General features: G+C 43.3%; 1 protein-coding gene across 3 annotated transcripts in view; it reads right to left on the reverse strand.

Moving 5' to 3' along the window:
• LOC139385085 (transcription initiation factor TFIID subunit 4-like) overlaps nucleotides 1–23,411 on the reverse strand; it is a 109,738-nt gene that overhangs the window by 38,493 nt on the left and 47,834 nt on the right. For 2 of the 3 annotated variants that reach the window (XM_071130133.1, XM_071130131.1), the window contains one exon: nucleotides 22,463–22,519. The exons of the other annotated variant lie outside the window; for it this stretch is intronic. In XM_071130133.1, coding sequence (XP_070986234.1) covers nucleotides 22,463–22,519 — 57 coding nt within the window. The remainder of the gene's footprint in view (nucleotides 1–22,462; nucleotides 22,520–23,411) is intronic. 3 annotated transcript variants of the gene reach the window in all.

Genomic DNA, 23,411 nt, shown 5'->3' on the forward strand with positions numbered 1-23,411 from the left:
GGTTTGAGAGGGAGAGGGGCTGAGGGGAGGGAGGGGAGCGTTGTCTGACCTGGGGGCTGAGAGGGAGAGGGACTGAGGGGAGGGAGGGGAGCGTTGTCTGACCTGGGGCTGAGAGGGAGAAGGGCTGAGGGGAGGGAGGGGAGCGTTGTCTGACCTGGGGCTGAGAGGGAGAGGGGCTGAGGGGAGGGACGGGAGCGTTGTCTGACCTGGGGGCTGAGAGGGAGAAGGGCTGAGGGGAGGAAGGGGAGCGTTGTCTGACCTGGGGCTGAGAGGGAGAGGGGCTGAGGGGAGGGAGGGGAGCGTTGTCTGACCTGGGGCTGAGAGGGAGAAGGGCTGAGGGGAGAGTTGTCTGACCTGGGGCTGAGAGGGAGAGGGGCTGAGGGGAGGGAGGGGAGTGTTGTCTGACCTGGGGGCTGAGAGGGAGAAGGGCTGAGGGGAGGGAGGGGAGCGTTGTCTGACCTGGGGGATGAGAGGGAGAAGGGCTGAGGGCAGGGAGGGGAGCGTTGTCTGACCTGGGGGCTGAGAGGGAGAAGTGCTGAGGGGAGGGAGGGGAGCGTTGTCTGACCTGGGGGCTGAGAGGGAGAAGGGCTGAGGGGAGGGAGGGGAGTGTTGCTGGGAGCTGGTGTTTCTGCTGCATGGGGCTGGGGCAGGGCGGACGTGTGAGAGCCTGGGGTCATGGCAGCACAGAGGGCGTCAGCTCCACTCCCCCATACCCACGTGCCTATCCTATCAACTCCAGTCACAGCCACAGCACAGAGCGGAGAAAAGCCTGCCTGCCCAACTGCCTGACCAGTGGGGGAGAGGCCTGAGTTGAAGTGAACAGAGACAATCAATGTGTTCTTTCATGTCTTTCATGTTCTTTTATGTTATCTAAGATTGTGTGTATGTGTACAGTATGTGCGTGTTTGTGTACATGCATGCGTGTTGTCTGATCAGGGGAAATGTCATGTTGCTTTCAGATGGTGCTCTGTTTCAGCTGTTATGGGCAGCCAAGCTGTATGGAGAAGGTGCTTTTTGTATCCTTGTATGCAATACCTTTGAAATGTTCGAATCCTTCTTGATGTAATGGGATTTGTTGATTCAATTTAAGTATTTAAGCTGTGCGTGTGCATGTTGTCTGATCAGGGGAAATGTTGCTTTCAGATGGTGCTCTATAAAAGGTTGCAAAATCTGATCCAAAATGTGCATGCAGTTGTCTCTGAATCTTAAAAAGCCCCAGGCAAAGCATGCCCTTTAGGGTGTTGCCACTTCACATTTATCAAGGCAAATCCGTTGAAAAATTCAAAGCACACTGACAACATAAACTAGGATAAACTAGGAGACAGGAAAAACTGCAATAATAACCAGACAGAAATTCACCCAAACTTTACTGCTACTCCTGTGCATTTTCCATCACATTAAAGTATTGTAGCCGGGCTGTGTGCTATAACAGGGCTGTGTGCTATAACAGGGCTGTGTGCTGTAACAGGGCTGTGTGCTGTAACAGGGCTGTGTGCTGTAACAGGGCTGTGTGCTGTAACAGGGCTGTGTGCTATAACAGGGCTGTGTGCTATAACAGGGCTGTGTGCTGTAACAGGGCTGTGTGCTATAACAGGGCTGTGTGCTATAACAGGGCTGTGTGCTGTAACAGGGCTGTGTGCTATAACAGGGCTGTGTGCTGTAACAGGGCTGTGTGCTATAACAGGGCTGTGTGCTGTAACAGCGCTGTGTGCTGTAACAGGGCTGTGTGCTGTAACAGGGCTAGGGCTGTGTGTTGTAACAGGGCTGTGTGCTGTAACAGGTCTGTGTGCTGTAACAGGGCTGTGTGCTATAACAGGGCTGTGTGCTGTAACAGGGCTAGGGCTGTGTGCTGTAACAGGGCTGTGTGCTGTAACAGGGCTGTGTGCTGTAACAGGGCTGTGTGCTGTAACAGGGCTGTGTGCTGTAAGCAACACAGGGTCCTGAGGAGAGGAGCAGTTCCACCACGACTCCCAAACACCCATAAACACGTAACCAGATGACAGGTTCAGGAAGTGATTCCAGGGAGAGTTTGGTTGTGAATTTAGGCAGAACTATGCAAATGAGGAAATCCAGTGGAAAGGAAGGAAGCAGCTGGATGATACTAGCTAGCTATTATGGCTAGAGATTTCCATTACACAGTTTGGGTACAGATATCAGATGGAACTCTGGTATCAGTGTTAACCCTGTCAAGCTTGGTCACACACAGAAAGCTCTGAAGGCTTGACCTCAAAGGATTCTGCTGCCTCCATGGAGAGAGAAAGAGGGTCTGCTGGGGTATGTGTGTCCATGTGTGTCCATGTGTGTGTGTGTGTGTGCGTGCGTGCGTGCGTGCGTGCGTGCGCGCGTGTGTTAGGGGTCTGGGTCCTGCTATCTCTCTGATGGCACCAGGATGCCGGGATGCATCTCTACCCTGCCTGGCAGTTGGCACCAGGCGTGGGCTCACACAGCCTGCAGCGTTCTACCCTGCCTGTTCTGCCATTCAGATTTATGACTGTATGATAAATGCAGACCTCATTTCACCATCTGCAACCCTCCCTCAACCCCAACCCTCCCTCCTCCAGTCTGCATTTCCCCTCACTGGAGGCTGAGGCCATAATGATGCTGGGAGAAGAGACTGATTCCAATCTGATCTAAGGCCTGCTGCCATAGTGCTTCTATAACTCTACATAAGATGACTGCAAACCTGGGCTGCATCTGAAATGACAAACTATTTCCTATACAGCGCAGTGCACTGCTTTTGATCAGAGCACTATGAGTCCAGGTCAAAACTAAAGTGTGGAAGGATTTGACCTTACTGGCACCATATTCCCTATATAGTGCACTACGGTTTCCCTGTATAATGCCCTCCATTTAACCAGGTCAAACGTAGTGCCGTTTAGAGGCCTAGGTTGCCCTTTTGGACACACCCCTGGGCGGGGCCTGTGTACTGTGTATTATTGACTCGTCTAACCTATGGATGAGAAGCCTCAACTAGACTACCACCAAGGTCACTGAAATACTGGAGTCTGCAGCTCAAAACAATAGAATAAAATAACCAATAACCAACAAACATATATTTGCCAGGTTCGATCAATGTCTGCGCTTAAGTATTTGGTTCTCCCTAAGTCTCTTAAAAACCAGTTCCTGCAGTCTGCCCGCATGCCCTTTGGAAACAGGGAAGGAGTCTTGTAAACTCAAATGATTTACAAAGGTCAGGAGAAGTAGAACATTGCTTAGATGTGATGCAAAAATCCCCGATAGAATCTCCAATCAATGTGTTTGCCCAATAATCAGGCTACACTTCCTATAGCTAGAGGTCTGGTTTCAATACACAAACAGCAATGTTAACACCTTTAACATCATAACTGGAAAAGTTTTCAGTAAATGGATTGAGTGAAGTGAAGAAACAGTCAATATCAGAAGAGTGGATATGTTTGTCATTTGTAGGCCAATTCTGTCCCATTTGTTGGCTGAGGTTTTCCCATGCTTATTTACTTGGTTGTTCCTTTTTCTGAATAATCTACAGTAGTAAAAAACTCAGTCAGGGCTATGCCCTAAATGTTTCACAAAGAATTCAGCCCTTCAAGCGTCAAACCCACATAAAAACCAATGCACAGTTCTTTGTCTCCTCACAAGGAAAGAACACGATGTCCATGTTCTCTACACGATGCAAAAATGTCTGAAACAGGGAAAGGCAGACAGACAGCTAGAGAGAGATCGTTCTTCAGACAGACAGCAATCAGATAAACCCCACATACACAGAGGAGTCAGTTCCATAAGCCACGATGTCCAACCTGACGTTTTCTATCTGTGCAGTTTGCTTGGTAACAAAGGCTTCTACCCCCTGGCCTGGGGGACTAGCTGCTCGCCTTGCGGCCCCCCAGACGCTTACAGACAGATGTCCTTGGTGGAGCAGAACGCAGAGCAGAGAGGAGGCAGGGCAGGCAGGGCTGACGTCACAGATGGCTGTGGGGCTGTGGAGGAGAGGAGCAGGGGGCTCTCTGCCCTCTAAAAGAGCCCAGGATAAAGGCAGGGCAGGGGGCCTCTGCTGATCTCTATCCCCAGCCCAGACCTGGTCTGAGGGCCGAGGGGGCACAGCAGGGGAACTCTAAGGGCCACAACAACACATATAATAACCTATATACTGTACAGTGCCTTGCGAAAGTATTCGGCCCCCTTGAACTTTGCGACCTTTTGCCACATTTCAGGCTTCAAACATAAAGATATAAAACTGTATTTTTTTCGTCAAGAATCAACAACAAGTGGGACACAATCATGAAGTGGAACGACATTTATTGGATATATCAAACTTTTTTAACAAATCAAAAACTGAAAAATTGGGCGTGCAAAATTATTCAGCCCCTTTACTTTTAGTGCAGCAAACTCTCTCCAGAAGTTCAGTGAGGATCTCTGAATGATCCAATGTTGACCTAAATGACTAATGATGATAAATACAATCCACCTGTGTGTAATCAAGTCTCCGTATAAATGCACCTGCACTGTGCTAGTCTCAGAGGTCCGTTAAAAGCGCAGAGAGCATCATGAAGAACAAGGAACACACCAGGCAGGTCCGAGATACTGTTGTGAAGAAGTTTAAAGCCGGATTTGGATACAAAAAGATTTCCCAAGCTTTAAACATCCCAAGGAGCACTGTGCAAGCGATAATATTGAAATGGAAGGAGTATCAGACCACTGCAAATCTACCAAGACCTGGCCGTCCCTCTAAACTTTCAGCTCATACAAGGAGAAGACTGATCAGAGATGCAGCCAAGAGGCCCATGATCACTCTGGATGAACTGCAGAGATCTACAGCTGAGGTGGGAGACTCTGTCCATAGGACAACAATCAGTCGTATATTGCACAAATCTGGCCTTTATGGAAGTGGCAAGAAGAAAGCCATTTCTTAAAGATATCCATAAAAAGTGTTGGTTAAAGTTTGCCACAAGCCACCTGGGAGGCACAGCAAACATGTGGAAGAAGGTGCTCTGGTCAGATGAAACCAAAATTGAACTTTTTGGCAACAATGCAATACGTTATGTTTGGCGTAAAAGCAACACAGTTCATCACCCTCATCACCCATCACCCTGTCAAACATGGTGGTGGCAGCATCATGGTTTGGGCCTGCTTTTCTTCAGCAGGGACAGGGAAGATGGTTAAAATTTATGGGAAGATGGATGGAGCCAAATACAGGACCATTCTGGAAGAAAACCTGATGGAGTCTGCAAAAGACCTGAGACTGGGACTGAGATTTGTCTTCCAACAAGACAATGATCCAAAACATAAAGCAAAATCTACAATGGAATGGTTCAAAAATAAACATATCCAGGTGTTAGAATGGCCAAGTCAAAGTCCAGACCTGAATCCAATCGAGAATCTGTGGAAAGAACTGAAAACTGCTGTTCACAAATGCTCTCCATCCAACCTCACTGAGCTCGAGCTGTTTTGCAAGGATGAATGGGAAAAAATTTCAGTCTCTCGATGTGCAAAACTGATAGAGACATACCCCAAGCGACTTACAGCTGTAATCGCAGCAAAAGGTGGCGCTACAAAATATTAACTTAAGGGGGCTGAATAATTTTGCACGCCCAATTTTTCAGTTTTTGATTTGTTAAAAAAGTTTGAAATATCCAATAAATGTCATTCCACTTCATGATTGTGTCCCACTTGTTGTTGATTCTTCACAAAAAAATACAGTTTTATATCTTTATGTTTGAAGCCTGAAATGTGGCAAAAGGTCGCAAAGTTCAAGGGGGCCGAATACTTTCGCAAGGCACTGTATACTGAGGGTGTGTGTGCGTGCCTGGGTACGTGCATTAACTTCCTACTTATGCAGCTACCTAAATCCATGCATTTGATTTCAGCCCTTGACACCCGCACAGCAGACTTTTTTTGTTGGTAACTATATGAGGCAGTCTGTCTATCCATTCTATGAACATCTGTGAGCTTTAAGGCCTTTTCTCATTTAAAATGCCTGGTAGAGTCTAAGCTGAATCACCAATCAGATCTTCAACCTCACCTCAACTCAGTAGACATCCAATTTGACTGGGCCAATCTGCGGGGTCTCCCCATGTTTCAGCCCTGACCTACTGATGTGGGTGCTGTGTTTGGTAGAGCTACAGTATAGCTGTGGTACACAGGTGACAGCGTCTGTGATTTATTTAGAATTCAAGGTACACTTAAACAGCATGGTTACCACAGCATTCTGCAGCAATACGCCATCCCATCTGATTTGCGCTTAGTGGGACTATCATTTGTTTTTCAACAGGACAATAACCCAACACACCTCCAGGCTGGGTAAGGGTTATTTGACAAAGACGGAGAGTGATGGAGTGCTGCATCAGATGACCTGGCCTCCACAATCACCTAAACTCAACCCAGTTGAGATGGTTTGGGATGAGTTGGACTGCAGAGTGAAGGAAAAGCTGCCAACAAGTGCTCAGCATATGTGGGAACTCCTTCAAGACTGTTGGAAAAGTATTCCAGGTGAAGCTGGTTGAGAGAATGCCAAGAGTGTGCAAAGCTGTCATCAAGGGAAAGGGTGGCTACTTTGAAAAATGTAAAATATGTTTTGATTTGTTTAACACTTTTTTGGTTATTACATGATTCCATAGTTTTGATGTCTTCACTATATTCTACAATGTAGAAAATAACAAAACATCTAGAAAAACCCTTGAATGAGTAGGTGTGTCCAAACTTTTGACTGGTACTGTATATTCTTCAAAAGTCGTTGTACCTTCAGAAAGTATTCAGACCCCTTGACTTAGTCCACATTTAGTTTTGTAACAGCCTGAATTCAAAATGGATTAAATAGATGTTTTTCTCACCCATTTACACACAATACCCCATAATGACACAGTGAAAACATGCTTTTAGAATGTTTTGCTAATATTGACAATGAAATTGTCAAGAAATCTCACTCATATACAGTAATTATTCACACCCCTTTTTTATGACACTCCAAATTGAGCTGAGGTTCATCCGATTTACTTTGATGTGTCGCTACAACTTGACTGAGTCCATTTGTGGCCATTTCAATTGTTTGGACATGGTTTAGAAAGAAACACACCTGTCTATATAAGGTCCGACAGTTGACAGTGCATGTCAGAGCAGAAACTATACCATGAAGTCCAAGGAACTGTCTGTAGATCTCTGAGAAAGAATTGTGATGAGGCATATATCTGGGGAAGAAATATCAAACTACCCAGACTTTGCCTAGAGCTGTCCCTCTGGACAAACTGAGCAACCAGGCAAGAAGGACTGGGCAAGTAGGACCTCATGGAGTTGACCAAGAACCCAGTTCCATGACAGAGATGGGAGAACCTGCCAGAAGGACAGTCTCTACAACACTTCACCATTCTGGACTTTATGCGAGAGATGGAAGCCACTCCTGAGAAAAAGGCACATGACAGCACGCCTGGAGTTTGCAAAAAGGCATGTGAAAGGCAAAAGATTCTGTGGTCTGATGAGACAAAAATTGAACTCTTTGGCCTGAATGCAAAAAGTTACTTTTGGAGAAAACCAGGAACAGCTCATCACCGTTCGAACACCATCCCTACCGTGAAGCATGGTGGTGGCAGCATCATGCTATGGGGATGCCTTTCAGCGGCAGGGACTGGGAGACTGGTAAGGATAGAGGGAACAATGAATGGAGCCAAATAGAGGTAAATCCTTGATGAGAACCTGCTTCAGAGTACAAACGACCTTAGACTGGGGCAAAGATTTACGCTCAAACAGGACAATGACCCCAAGCATACAGCCAAAGCAATGCTGGAATGGCTTCAGAACAAGCCAAAACCCAGACTTGAATTCCATTGAAAATATGTGGAAAGACTTGAAGATTGCTGTTCACCCCCACTCCCCATCTAACTTAACAGAGCTTGAGAAAATCTTAAAGGAAGAATGGGAGAAAATCTCCAAATCCAGATGTGAAAAGCTGATAGACATACTCAAGACAACTCAAAGCTGCATTCGCCTCCGAAGGCGCTTCTACAAAGTATTGGCTTAGGGGTGTTAATACGTAAATTAGATATTTCTGTATTCAATATATTTGCTAAATGTAGGGTACTGTGTATAGATGGGTGAAAGATAAACAATTTATGTAATCCATTTGGAATTCAGGCTGTAACATAACAAAATGTGGAATAAGTCAAGGGGTATGAATACTTTCTGAAGGCACTGTATATAATTGATTAAAAAGTCAAAAAATGGATGTAGCAATCTCAGATCGCCCCTTTAAGTGAACTGGATTTGGATACAAATGATCCCAAATAGATACAGGAAAGAAAATTGTCTACGTAGGACAGCATCTTTCAATTTTTGTTTTTATAATTGTTTTATGCATCATAATATGTATTTATTCGGAGTAAACACACATACTGTAGGTAGGTATGAGTCACTGCATTAACCAATGATTATACATAGACATGCTTGAATACACGAATGTGAAGTGATTAATACCACATTGAAGAAGTTCAGTCAAGGTTTTTCTTCACCATAAAATAGAGAGAAGAAGAAAGCATCTGTTTGCTGTCATACTTACTATACATATACGTTACCTATGGAAATGAACCCTAGTTATAGTCTCAGCATGTTCTATTTTCTCCTGAGCTGGATGGATACGTCAGAACTATTTCCAGAGCCAACAACCAATTATTCAGCGCCATGAGCCCCCCCCCCCCCGGAGCTAAGGTCATTATGTGAGGGCCACTATCATGACCCTACGGTTCGTATTTATTTGCAACTTATTTGCAGAAATTAAACCGTGTATAAAGACTGTGTATATAACATTGATTGTGTATAAAACACACTCCAAAACCCATCCATAGAGCTAGTATTATCATTCTGTAGAATAACATTTGTAGAATATTTTTTAAAGAATACGTTTTTAAACAGAGGAACCCAGAAATCACCGATAAGCATATTCAAGCAGCAGCATTATAAGGAAGCGCCAGGAAAGCGGTGATCATTAAAAATAACGCTTATCTAAGGGAAAATGTCCAACTTGAAATGTTCTTCTTTCACATTGTCTCCCTTTACATGCGACCGTGCTTGGGCTAGCAGTCTTTCCTCTCTCTCTTTCTTTCCCCTCTCTTTTTAAAGAGTTAGATTCAGTCATCACCTTTCTATTGATCACGTATCATTTGCATCTAGGAAAAGATGTGAACTCAGATATTCAAGAGGATGAGGACGATCGCAATGATTTATTCATTTCTAAATCAAAAAAGTGGAAGGTAGATGAGAAGAGAGAGAATCTTCACAGGGAAGCAGGGAGAGAGAGAAGGCAGGCAGCGAAGAGGAGAGGAGACTGCAGGGCTCTGAGGCTGGGCTCTTCTTTCACACTAGCCTCCAGGCACGTGGTGTGCAAGTCCTGCTAATTACCAAGGTGAATCATGCTGCCGCTCTCTAATTAGCCAACATGACAATCTAATGGAAACATGCAGCCAGAGCTGGCACACTTAGAGAATCAACTCACAAAGAAAGACCCCTCTCTTTTACACTACCCTCCTCTTCCTTCCCTGTGAATTTCTATACAACTTACATTTCTCAAATAAAAAGGGGGCAGGCTGGTTGAGCTATTGTTCTCCAGTGTAGGTACAGTTTAGAAAGGAAAGAGGTTAAGAGAATATGATGTAGTCTGGCTGGTCAGGATTTAGCTCTTCTTCTCTCCTCTGTGTGTGTGGTGTTTGTTCCCTAATTGAAACGTGTCCTCAATCCTACCTCCTCTCCTCTCCCTGTTATCCCAGGAACGGAGGGAGGCTGGCTGGCACCCCGCCACGAGCGTAGCTCAGCGTACCCAATTCCCCTGTCGCTGGAGTCCCAAGGAGTGCTACAGCGCACAAAGAAAAAGTGGTCCTACAGGCTTCTTTTGCAAGAGAAGACGAGCCGCAATCTCCCTCTGAGGCAAATCTCATTTTTTGTTGTTTTCCTTCTCATTACAGGACTTTGTAATATTCCAAAACACACAGGAACACCAAAGGTATTTTTAAAAGCCTGGTGATTTTTTCTTTATAATATGTCTTGAGGAGAAAAAAAAAGGGGAAAAAACTGAGAGAAGTTGAAACTTCAGACAACAAAGCCACAAATAAAAAAAATAGTGCTAGTGTGGACTATTTACTAGGCTGTGCATATTGAGGAGTTAATCAAAACAGATCTTCATTCTGAAATAATTAAATTAACAATTAAATAGCCCCGCTTTGATCTTTCAAACAACACTGATGAAACACTTCAACAATGGGAAATATTTGAGAAGATGTGTGGATATCTGATATTTGCATGTATCTACATACACATTTGTAATAACCATTAAGAGGTTAACCTCGCTGTTTTTCCTGTAGTAGAACACAATCTTCCATGTACAGAGACTCTCAAAGAGCAAATATTTAAAAGCCAAACGTAAAAGTTAAATGAAAGGGAGAGATATATCACCAAATGTCAGCGCTCTGTTAACTAGCCCAAACTGGCTTCATAATCATAGTGATTATTCTGACAGGCTTTAGCCCTGAGCATGCCTAACAGCGAGCGCTCTACACTGGGTACGATGACGGGTTCTGTGGGACCACACGATGAGAGGCCGTGAACCACAGATACAACAGACACAAAAACACTAATAAATGCATGGCTGACAATAGAGGAGAAATCGCGCTGCATGACGGGGCCTGTTGCACAAGCCGTTTTACAGGCTAATAATATGACCTGGTCATCTGTGGGGGATGCTGGGGCAATCATGTCTTAGAGCCAATGATGTCTTGGAGCACATTGGTTACATCCAGAGGTTATAATTAAAATATGTTGGCTAAATCTACAATATCTCTTGATGGAGGTGGGAAGAGAAAAATGTAAAAATGTTGACCAGTGTTTCTATGTCATGTTGATGCTACTGACTCCAAGTCAATCTAGTAATACACTATGTGGATGTATGTAGATGTTTATGCATCTGGCTAGGACACACTGTCCATATAACGCCTCTTGCTTTTAATTGGTGTCATACAAGGTTGAGAGTTGAGCGAGGGCAGAATTCATTGCTGCGTGGTTCAAGACATTTCATGATCAATCCTGGTGTGCAAACGAGGCAAGAAAAAACTCCCTCTGAACGCCCGAGGAGGAAAAATATTTGAGGAAAATTATTCTAACAAAAAGCTGAGCGATTCCCATTGGACAGCTCTCCGTTTCACACGGGTCTGGAATCACTCTGAGGTAAAGTGGAGCAACGCTGCAAGGACACAGATCCGACTGGCTGGATGAGAAGAGAGAGGAAGGGAAGACAGGGGCTCCCACATCTCACCCCCCTATCCCAACACCCCCTCAGCCCCCCTGTGGTCTGCTGATATGGGGGTGTCATTCAGAGCAACCAAGAGCTGTCTTAACAACAGTCTCACTGACAGTCCTTATCGTCAAAGACACAAACTGTATAGTGATATGCCTCTAAATAAACTGGCTATGTTCAATTCTTGTGGAGGATCATCTTTATGTTAAAAAGTCTTGGATAACAGCTGGATGTGTAGGCTTTCATTCCAGCCCTGCAGTAACACACCTGCTTTAGCTAATCATGTCCAGACTGAAGATCATGATTAGTTGATTATTTAAATCAGGTGTGTTTGAGGAAGGAGCAAAAGATAGGCTTCTCTGTCCAACTGTCCATCGCCTGATATTCCTCTGCAACAACATGTCACCTGATGATGCCAAAGTTCACCTCTTTCAATTCCTATTTTGCCAGGAAGTTTATCATAGGTGTATCAAGCTGTGATAAGTCTGTTACCCATTTTACAACTATTTCAATGATCTAAATGTTTATTTTCGTGGGAAACCTGAAGCAAAAAGCTTGCACTCAGCCTTGGCATTGCATGTGGTGTTTAAAATATAATTGGGCTTTTCCAATAACACATTTACCATGAATTATTTATGGTTTTCAACAAATTAGATTCTAAAGCCATGGCCCGAAACATCAATGACCCGCATTTCTTAGCTGGTTTGATCGAGAATGAAATTAGGAGGATAAGGGCCATCATCAAAATAAAAGCCTGTCCTTACAAAGGCAACAAATTCTAGGGAAACCATTTATCCCAATCAGCTGACAGACGTTTGACCGACTCCTCCCAACCAATCATAGGCTAAAGAGCTGAGCGACCTCTCAGTTGTGTTCTCAAAGCCAGAACCATCCCACTGGGAACAAACTGGTTGAATCAACGTTGTTTCAACGTTATTTGTCAATGTATTGTGACGTGGAATAAGTCAGCAACTCTTATTTTCATGGTAAAATTTCAACCACAGGATTATGTTACCACGGTAACCAAATTGCAACATAGACAAACCTTGTATAAAATATGTTGAATTTGTACCTTTAAAACTATGTCAGATCTTCAACGTTATATCCACTATCAGACAAAAAACAATAGGCTCCTACTGGAGAATTGATCTATCTACAGGTACCCTTTGGTTTCCCTTCCAGGGTTTTAACCGAGCCCAGCCCTGATCAATATTGACATTTGTCACTGACTATTACCAATGTGATATCGTGAGAACGATTGTTGAGAGACCTCCACTTAAAAACAAAACAGATTTACTGTTGCTATCGAAGTCATTCCAAAGGGAAGGTTTAACAGAGCAAAATAAACGTGACCAAATCAGTTAAAGAATAGGACTAAATCAAATCAAACTTTATTTAAAGTGCATTTAAATTTTGATTTGATTTAGTCCTTTTCTTTCACTTCGATTTTTGGTTGAGATGGAGACGTAAATCCAACATATCAATTATTCATTTGTAGACAAACTGGAATCAAAGCAAGACTACATCAGTGGCACAGAGAAGAAACTATTCAAGCAGAAGATACATCTCCTTCAAATGTACTGACAAGCAAAAACATTTCAATATCACTTCTGAAATGCAATACATTTAGCCTATTAACTTGTTGACAAGTTAACCTCTTTGGGGTACCCAAAGATGATCAGTGCTCATTGGGCCAAAATACAGTCAATCAACGATAGACCGGTCCTACCATTGGTGCGCAATGAGGTCATTGATTGGTGTCTTCAAATCGGTTTGTTTCGGTCAATACGTCCCGGTAAAATAACCATCATGTATGGTTGTGTTAGTAACAACCAGAGGATTGCAATGAAACCAACCATGACTGGATAAACGTTTGTTTAGTGTGTGTAATTACCACGAACGCTTCGTCCAAAGTTGAATGAGAAGGAAATCACGACACAACCGGTTTACAAATGTTTCGTGTTAGGCTATAAAAATGGATGTTTTCAAACAAAACAAACATTCACTGTGTAGGTAGGACACTTGGCATTGCCACCAGAGGAAGATCTTCAATGGTAAGCGATTTATTTTATTGTTATTTCTGACTTTCGTGACGTTAATGCTTGGTTGGAAAAAGCTAGTAATACTTGTGTGTGTGGGGCGCCGTCCTCAGAAAATCGCATGTTTGCTTTTGCAGTAAAGCCTTTTTGAAATCTGACACAGCGGCTGGATTAATAAGACGTCCATCTTTTAAATGATGTAAGATACATGTATTTACAAGAATGTTTAATACAACAAATGGTGTATTTAAAATGTTAGCTCTCTGCAGTTTCACCGGATGTTGGCCTGGTGGGACGTGAGCGTCTCCCCTACCCTAGAGAGGTTAACAAATGATACAGTATGTTGATATCACGTCTTGTGGTTCAGATGGAACTATCCAAGCGGTAGATATACTACCGTTCAAAAGTTTGGGGTCACTTAGAAATGTCTTTGTTTTTGAAAGAAAAAGATTGCATTAAAATAACATCAAATTGATCAGAAATACAGTGTAGACATTGTTAATGTTGTAAATGACTATTGAAGCTGGAAACAACAGATTTTTTTATGGAATATCTACATAGGAGTACAGAGGCCCATTATCAGCAACCATCACTCCTGTGTTCCAATGGCACATTGTGTTAATGTAGCTAATCCAAGTGGATACTTTTAAAATTATGTTAGCACAGCTGAAAACTGTTGTTCTGATTAAAGAAGCAATAAAACTGGCCATCTTTAGACTAGTTGAGTATCTGGAGCATCAGCATTTGTGGGTTCGATTTCAGGCTCAAAATGGCCAGAAACAAAACACTTTCTTGAAACTCGTCAGTCTACTCTTGTTCTGAGAAATGAAGGCTAATCCATGTGAGAAATTGCCAAGAAACTGAGGATCTTGTACAATGCTGTGTACTACTCCCTTCACAGAACAGCGCAAACTGGCTCTAACCAGAATAGAAAGAGGAGTGTGAGGCCCCGGTGCATAACTGAGCAAGAGGACAAGTACATTAGAGTGTCTAGTTTGAGAAACAGAAGCCTCACAAGTCCTCGACTGGCAGCTTCATTAAATAGTACCTGCAAAACACCAGTCTCAACATCAACAGTGAAGAGGTGAATCCGGGATGCTGGCCTTCTAGACAGAGTTCCTCTGTCCAGTGTCTGTGTTATTTTGCCCATCTTAATCTTTTATTTTTATTGGCCTGAGATATGGCTTTTTCTTTGCAACTCTTCCTAGAAGGCCAGCATCCAGGAGTCACCTCTTCACTGTTGACTCTGAGACTGGTGTTTTGAGGGTACTAGTTTTCACCTATGCTAACATAATTGCAAAAGGATTTTCTTATGATCAATTAGCCTTTTAAAATGATCAACTTGGATTAGCTAACACAACATGCCATTGGAACACAGGAGTGATGGTTGCTGATAATGGCCACTGTTAGCCTATGTACAGTTGAAGTTGGAAGTTTACATAGACTTAGGTTGGAGTCATTAAAACTCATTTTTCAACCACTCCACATATTTCTTGTTAACAAACTATAGTTTTGGCAAGTCGGTTAGGACATCTACTTTGTGCATGACACAAGTCGCTTTTCCAACTTTTGTTTACAGACAGATTATTTCACTTATAATTCACTGTATCACAATTCTAGTGGGTCAAAAGTTTAGATTCACTAAGTTGACTGTGCCTTTAAACAGCTTGGAAAATTCCAGAAAAAAATGTAATGGCTTTAGAAGCTCCTGATAGGCTATTTGACATAATTTGAGTCAATTGGAGGTGTACCTATGAATGTATTTCAAGGCCTACCTTCAAACTCAGTGCCTCTTTGCTTGACATCATGAAATCAAAAGAAATCAGCCAAGACCTCAGAAAACATTTGTAGACCTCCACAAGTCTGGTTCTTCCTTGGGAGCAATTTTCAAACGCCTGAAGGTACCATATTCATCTGTACAAACAATAGTACATAAGTATAAACACCATGGGACCACGCAGCCGTCATACCGCTCAGGAAGGAGATGCGCTCTGTCTCCTAGAGACTTTGGTGCGAAAAGTGCAAATCAATCCCAGAACAACAGCAAAGCAGCTTGTGAAGATGCTGAAGGAAACAGGCACAAAAGTATCTATATCCACAGTAAAACGAGTCCTATATATGCACATGGGGACAAAGATCGTACTTTTTGGAGAAATGTCCTCTGGTCTGACGAAATAAAAATATAACTGTTTGGCCATAATGACCATCGTTATGTTTGGAGGAAAAAGGGGAAGGCTTGCAAGCCGAAGAACATCATCCCAACCGTGAAGCACGGGGGTGGCAGCATCATGTTGTGAAGGTGCTTTGCTGCAGGAGGGACTGGTGCACTTCACAAAATAGATGGCATCATGAGGTAGGAAAATTGTGTGGCTATACTGAAGCAACATCTCAAGACATCAGTCAGGAAGTTAAAGCTTGGTCGCAAATTAGTCTTCCAAATGGACAATGACCCCAAGCATACTTCCAAAGTTGTGGAAAAATGGCTTAAGGCCAACAAAGTCAAGGTATTGGAGTGGCCATCACAAAGCTCTTACCTCAATCCTATAGAACATTTGTGGGCAGAACTGAAAAAGCGTGTTGGAGCAAGGAGGCCTACAAACCTGACTCAGTTACACCAGCTCTGTCAGGAGGAATGGGCCAAAATTCAACCAACTTATTGTGGAAGGCTCCTCGAAACGTTTGACCCAAGTTAAACAATTTAAAGGCAATGCTGGGAATGTGATGAAAGAAATAAAAGCTGAAATAAATCATTCCCACTATTATTCTTATATTTCACATTCTTAAAATAAATTGGTGATCTATGGTTGCCTGGATTGGTTCTCAATCAGAGGCAGCTGTTCATCCTTGTCTCTGATTGGGAACCATATTTAGGTAGGGCGAAAATAAACATTTGCAGGGCGAAAATAAACATCCAGCCAGGACGGGTTGTGTCAGCTCTACACTCCAGACCTCCAGTACGCCTCCACAGTCCAGTGCATCCTGTGCCTGCTCCCCGCACTCGCCCTGAGGTGCGTGTCCCCAGCCCGGTACCACCAGTTCCGGCACGACGCACCAGGCCTCCAGTGCGCCTCCAGGGTCCAGTACTCCCTGTTCCTGCTCCTCGCACTCGCCCTGAGGTGCGTGTACCCAGCTCGGTACCACCAGTGCCGGCACCATGCACCAGGTCTATAGTGCGCCCTTAGCCCTCAGTGTAAAGAAGGGGGGCAGCGTCCAGAACCAAAGCCCGCACCAAGGTTAGATGCCCACTCAGACCATCCCATATAGGTTTAGGTTTGCGGCCGGGAGGTCCGAACCTTTGTTTTCTTTCTTTATTTGGTTAGTTTTTTGTATTGTCTAGGGTTTTTTGTATGTCTAGGATTTTTCTAGTCTAGGTGTTTATATGTCTATGGTTGCCTGGATTGGTTCTCAATCAGAGGCAGCTGTTTATCGTTGTCTCTGATTGGGAACCATATTTAGGTAGCCATATTCCCTGGGTATTTTGTGGGTTATTGCCTGTTTCAGCACTCGTGTTATATAGCTTCACGTTCGTTTTGTTGTTTTGGTTTGTTTAAGTGTTCTTTGTGTTCTTCCTTTAATAAAGAGGAATGTTCTCATCACGCTGCGCCTTGGTCTCCTCGTTACAACGAGCGTGACAATATGACATTGTATTCCCTTTTCAACTTAGCTGTGCTTTTAAATGGTTGATAGTGATATACTGTACATTTGGGTGACAACTAAATTTGCTTGTGATCTTATTTGGTTGTGCTTTTAGATGGTTGAAAGCATAGTGATAACACATTGGAAATATAACTAACTTTTGGCTGTCTTTTTGACTGGGTGAATATAGGTTGTAATCTCATTCATCAACGTCTCAACCAAATATTACCAAGTTATCCATGTTGAAATGACGTGATGTGCCCAGTGAGATGTGAAGTCCTGGGGATGATGAGTTTAAACCAGAGAGAGTCTTCCTCTCTCCTCTCCCAGCCTCCAGACGGAGTTCTGATGATGAATCTATGGCCGCAGTGTGTCTGTGTGTCTGACACTGTGATGTATGTAGGTCTGGTCCACTCTCCCCCCACCCCTCTCTCAGTGCTGAGAGGACCTAATGATTAGGCACTGCCTCGCCTCCTGCCTCAGTGGGATTTCAGACAGAGCACACAGACCAGACCAAACAACAACAAAATGAGGAATACTCGTTTTGGCCATTGATTTTCACTGGGGGCATTTCTAAAATAGCCCATCTGACCTTTTGGGGCAAATGTTTCTGAATGGAGGAAACAGGGGCGCTACACACGTTTGGCCTTATGCCTTTTGCTATCTGCCTGGGCGGTACTGAAGGCTGACGGGGAAGGGGGATGGATTAGGTTGAGGTGGAAACTGGAGCGGTCTGATAGAGGCCACATGGGGCCAAGGCTGCCATCACACTACCAGAGTAGTGTGTCTCTATCATCCCACTCTGACTGGGTGTAATTCACCTGTAAGCACCTCAATAAAGTTCCCCAACACCTCACTGTTCCCTCCCCATATACCACACCTGCCTTTACAAACAAATCAAGCGCCAACTCAATTTCAACACACATTTCTTGTAACAAGTATATAACAAAATTATTTTTGGAGGGGTGGCAGGAATGTCCACCCGTCCATCAGTCACCTGGAAGAGCAGCTCAGCCTCATTATCCTGATTACATTTGTGCAGATGTGCTGAACACGGAGCCGCCACCGACAGACTCCCTCTGTGGTAACCGTGGTGACACAAACAGCTAGCTCTGTCCCCTTGAGCCAGTCAGGTGATGAAAACCAGAAAGGCACGGGACTGAGAAACGACGGCCATTAAGCAAAAAAAGAAAGAAGGGGGGGACAAAAAAACGTAGAAAAAAACCTCCCCCTGACTGTCGCACTTAACATTACATAAATTAACAATTTCACCCCCCCACACACCCCTCTCTCTGCTCCTTCTGAATTTCTAAAATGAAAATGAGAATGTGCGCGTGCCGCGTTCCTTTCTCAGGAGATAATCTGGCCCCATCCAGATGATGAGCGGCCTGCCACTTAACGGGGAGGAGATCCACTTTGATCACACCGCCCCGGGGCGAACCTATCGCAGCACAGCCTATTACACTGCCTCATTTGCATATGCAGCTAGGGCTTATGGGGAGGCTGAGATCTAGTCTAAAAGTTCTCAACGAATGAACAGAGCCAAAGAAAAGCATCACTTCACCACACACTGGTGTGGTGGTAGTGTAAGATCTCTTTACAGAGAGCAGAGTGGAGAGGAGAGAAGATCCCCATTCTAATGTCCATACCATACCACTTGGATTGCATGTCCAATACATTGCTTCATACTAAGTGGTACACTGGTATGGACATAGAATTTGAATGTGGCTAAGCAGCTCTATGTTACTAGAGATCTACTATGGTCTACAGTGCCTTCAGAAAGTATTCACACTCCTTGACCTTTTCCATATTCTGTTGTGTTATAGTCCAAATTTAAAATGTATTAAAATTAGATGTATTTGGTCACTGGCCTACACACAATAACCCATAATGTAAAATTGTAATTATGTTTTTAGAATGAAAAGCTGAAATGTCTTGAGTCAATAAGTATTCGACCCCTTTGTTATGTGGAATAATATTGTTTAACATGATTTTGGAATGATTACCTCATCTCTGTAAACCATACTTACAATTACCTGTAAGATCCCTCAGTAAAGCGTTGCATTTCAAACACAGATTCAACCACAAAGACCAATGAGAGGAAGGAAACCGATCAGGGATTTCACCATGAGGTCAATGGTGACTTTAAAACAGTTACAGAGTTGAATGGCTGTGATAGGAGAAAACTGAGGATGGATCAACAACATTGTAGTTACTCCACAATACTAACCTAAATGACAGAGTGAAATGAAGGAAGCCTGTACAGACTAAAAATATTCCAAAACATGAATCCTGTTTGCAACAAGGCACTAAAGTAATACTGCAAAAAAAGCATAGTGGTGGCGGCATCATTTTATGGGTCTGCTTGTAATCGTTAAGGACTGGTGAATTTTTCAAAACAAAAAATAAATTAAATGGAGTTAAGCACAGGCAAAATTCTAGAGGAAACCTGGTTCAGTCTGCTTTCCACCAGACACTGGGAGAGGAATTCACCTTTCAGCAGGACAATAACGTAAAACACAAGGCCAAATCTACACTGGAGTTGCTTACCAAGAAGACAGTGAATGAGTAGCCGAGATAAAGTTTTGACTTAAATCTACTTGAAAATCTATGGCAAGACCTGAAAATGGTTCTCTAGCAATGATCAACAACCCATTTGACAGAGCTTGAAAAATGTTGAAAAGAATAATGGGGAAATGTTGCACAATCCAGGTGTGGAAAGCTCTTACAGACGTACCCATAAAGACCCACAGCTGTAACCATTGCCAAAGGTGCTTCTACAAAGTATTGACCCATAGGTGTGAATACTTATCTAAATTACATATTTCTGTATTTAATTTTCAAACAATTCTAAAAACATTATGGGGTATTGTGTATAGATGGATAAGATAAAAAAATATTTAATCCATTTTGAATTCAGGCTGTAACAACAAAATGTGGACTAGGTCAAGGGTAGCCTAGTGGTAGTAGTAACCGGAAGGTTGCAAGTTCAAATCCCCGAGCTGACAAGGTACAAATCTGTCGTTGTGCCCCTGAACAGGCAGTTAACACACTGTTCCTAGGCCGTCATTGAAAATAAGAATTTGTTTTTAACTGACTTGCCTAGTTAAATAAAGGTAAAACAAACATTAAAAAGGGGTATGAAGACACTGTAGGTATACAGAGTGTTTATGCTCTTACTCTTTCTTTCAATAATAGCTCATTATGTTTTGCTCTTTCAGTTTCAACATACAGTGCCTTGGGAAAGTATTTGGCCCCCTTGAACTTTGCGACCTTTTGCCACATTTCAGGCTTCAAACATAAAGATATAAAACTGTATTTTTTTGTGAAGAATCAACAACAAGTGGGACACAATCATGAAGTGGAACGACATTTATTGGATATTTCAAACTTTTTTAACAAATCAAAAACTGAAAAATTGGGCGTGCAAAATTATTCAGCCCCTTTACTTTCAGTGCAGCAAACTCTCTCCAGAAGTTCAGTGAGGATCTCTGAATGATCCAATGTTGACCTAAATGACTAATGATGATAAATACAATCCACCTGTGTGTAATCAAGTCTCCGTATAAAGGCACCTGCACTGTGATAGTCTCAGAGGTCCGTTAAAAGCGCAGAGAGCATCATGAAGAACAAGGAACACACCAGGCAGGTCTGAGATACTGTTGTGAAGAAGTTTAAAGCCGGATTTGGATACAAAAAGATTTCCCAAGCTTTAAACATCCCAAGGAGCACTGTGCAAGCGATAATATTGAAATGGAAGGAGTATCAGACCACTGCAAATCTACCAAGACCTGGCCGTCCCTCTAAACTTTCAGCTCATACAAGGAGAAGACTGATCAGAGATGCAGCCAAGAGGCCCATGATCACTCTGGATGAACTGCATAGATCTACAGCTGAGGTGGGAGACTCTGTCCATAGGACAACAATCAGTCGTATATTGCACAAATCTGGCCTTTATGGAAGAGTGGCAAGAAGAAAGCCATTTCTTAAAGATATCCATAAAAAGTGTAGTTTAAAGTTTGCCACAAGCCACCTGGGGGACACACCAAACATGTGGAAGAAGGTGCTCTGGTCAGATGAAACCAAAATTGAACTTTTTGGCAACAATGCAATACGTTATGTTTGGCGTAAAAGCAACACAGCTCATCACCCTGAACACACCATACCCACTGTCAAACATGGTGGTGGCAGCATCATGGCTTGGGCCTGCTTTTCTTCAGCAGGGACAGGGAAGATGGTTAAAATTGATGGGAAGATGGATGGAGCCAAATACAGGACCATTCTGGAAGAAAACCTGATGGAGTCTGAAAAGACCTGAGACTGGGACGGAGATTTGTTTTCCAACAAGACAATGATTCAAAACATAAAGCAAAATTTACAATGGAATGGTTCAAAAATAAACATATCCAGGTGTTAGAATGGCCAAGTCAAAGTCCAGACCTGAATCCAATCGAGAATCTGTGGAAAGAACTGAAAACTGCTGTTCACAAATGCTCTCCATCCAACCTCACTGAGCTCGAGCTGTTTTGCAAGGAGGAATGGGGAAAAATGTCAGTCTCTCGATGTGCAAAACTGATAGAGACATACCCCAAGCGACTTACAGCTGTAATCGCAGCAAAAGGTGGCGCTACAAAGTATTAACTTAAGGGGGCTGAATAATTTTGCACGCCCAATTTTTCAGTTTTTGATTTGTTAAAAAAGTTTGAAATATCCAATAAATGTCGTTCCACTTCATGATTGTGTCCCACTTGTTGTTGATTCTTCACAAAAAAATACAGTTTTATATCTTTATGTTTGAAGCCTGAAATGTGGAAAAAGGTCGCAAAGTTCAAGGGGGCCGAATACTTTCGCAAGGCACTGTACATCAGGTGCGATTAACATAAACACAAACCAACTTTCAGCGTATCAAAACTATTTCACTAAATTAACAAACCGCAAAGAAGAGTGGTCTACTTTTTGGGATCCACATGATCCTCATATATAAATGTCTATTTGTTTAGAAAATTGGGGGACTAAACAACTCAATTTAACAAATAAGCACAGTCGCTTCATACTTTATTTCTGATATTTCCCATTTGTGCGCCTACAGTGCCAAAGCCATTTCATTGTTTTAAACTAAAATGCATATATAACTGTGACAGTAAACATATTTCTATCAGCCTTTACAATGCAAATGGCTCTACAGAAAGTGCTATGGTGAATATTAAACCGGTACTCACAACACTGATAGGCTCCCCAATCTATCTCTCTGAAAGAGCCATGCACAATGAACAGCAGTCTCCAAAAGGTTATCGGGAGCCAGAAAAGAGAGCGGGAGAGAGAGAAAGAGAAAGAGAAAAGAGGAGGAGGATCTCTTCGGTGTGGTGTCTCTGTTCTATAGAAACCACTTTTCCAAACGAGGCGGACATCAATCAGCACAAATAATTCCTACAACTTTTTAAGTCAGACCTTTAAATGGCATTACATATGTAGCGAGGCATGAAAAATTTATATGTTGAAGTCTTGGGAAAATGTCAAGGGTAATGATCTCCAGCACAGCGCTTACCTCCTTAGCTTTTTGTTTCAGCCGAGCCTGCTCTGGGTCCTCTTGCCTGGAGCGACTCTGCAGAGTTGGGGGGGGGGGGGAGGGGGGGGGGGAGAGACACAGGTTAACAGCTGGTTTAAGGACCCCCTCATCTGTTGCAGCCAGCACAAAAATAGTACAAAATGGGAACAGGATACAAGGTGTCAAGGACATCGTATTTGGATTCATAGAAGTGCAATTGAGCGCCCAAGGCCAGTGCCCTTTAAACCTGCGCCAAATCCCGCCGTAAATAAGCTGCTGGAGGGAAATTCTAATCAAAGGAGGCTATTAAAAATTCTGCGCGAGCCAGCAGAGCACACAGGGCCGGGAGAATGTGCTCAAACTCAGAAAGTCACAGGCACTCTGTCTGTCCCTCTTTTGTTCCGGTGCCATTGCTGTGTGTGTGTGTGTGTGTGTGTGTGTGTGTGGTGTGTGTGTGGTGTGTGGTGTGTGTGTGTGTGTGTGGTGTGTGGTGTGTGGTGTGTGGTGTGTGGTGTGTGTGTGTGTGTGTGTGTGTGTGTGTGTGTGTGTGTGTGTGGTGTGTGTGTGTGTGTGTGTGTGTGTGTGTATGCGGATCTCTCTAGAGTCAGGACCAGAGTCCACAGTACTGGAGCACCACTGTAATTAGTCAATGAGAGCTGAGCTGCCTGTGCAGCTTGTACCTGTCTGTGTGAGCTGTTAACCACAGGGCTTCCAATTAACCATACTCTTCTCTTCTAAAAGCTCACTGTTAGTGGCACCCTGCCAGATCACCACACTATCACAGTACTAGCCTACTGTAGCTATCAGAGACTCAGTGTACTTTTCCTATGAGTCTATGAAAGAAAGATAGATACACTGTTGAATGTTCCCGTAGTTTTATTGTACAACGTTTCGACCCGTAGGTCTTTGTCTATGCTATGGTAATACAGGCAGCTAACAGTGCTACCCC

The sequence above is a fragment of the Oncorhynchus clarkii genome, chromosome 26, assembly GCF_045791955.1.
Source record: "Oncorhynchus clarkii lewisi isolate Uvic-CL-2024 chromosome 26, UVic_Ocla_1.0, whole genome shotgun sequence".
NCBI lineage: Eukaryota > Metazoa > Chordata > Actinopteri > Salmoniformes > Salmonidae > Oncorhynchus > Oncorhynchus clarkii.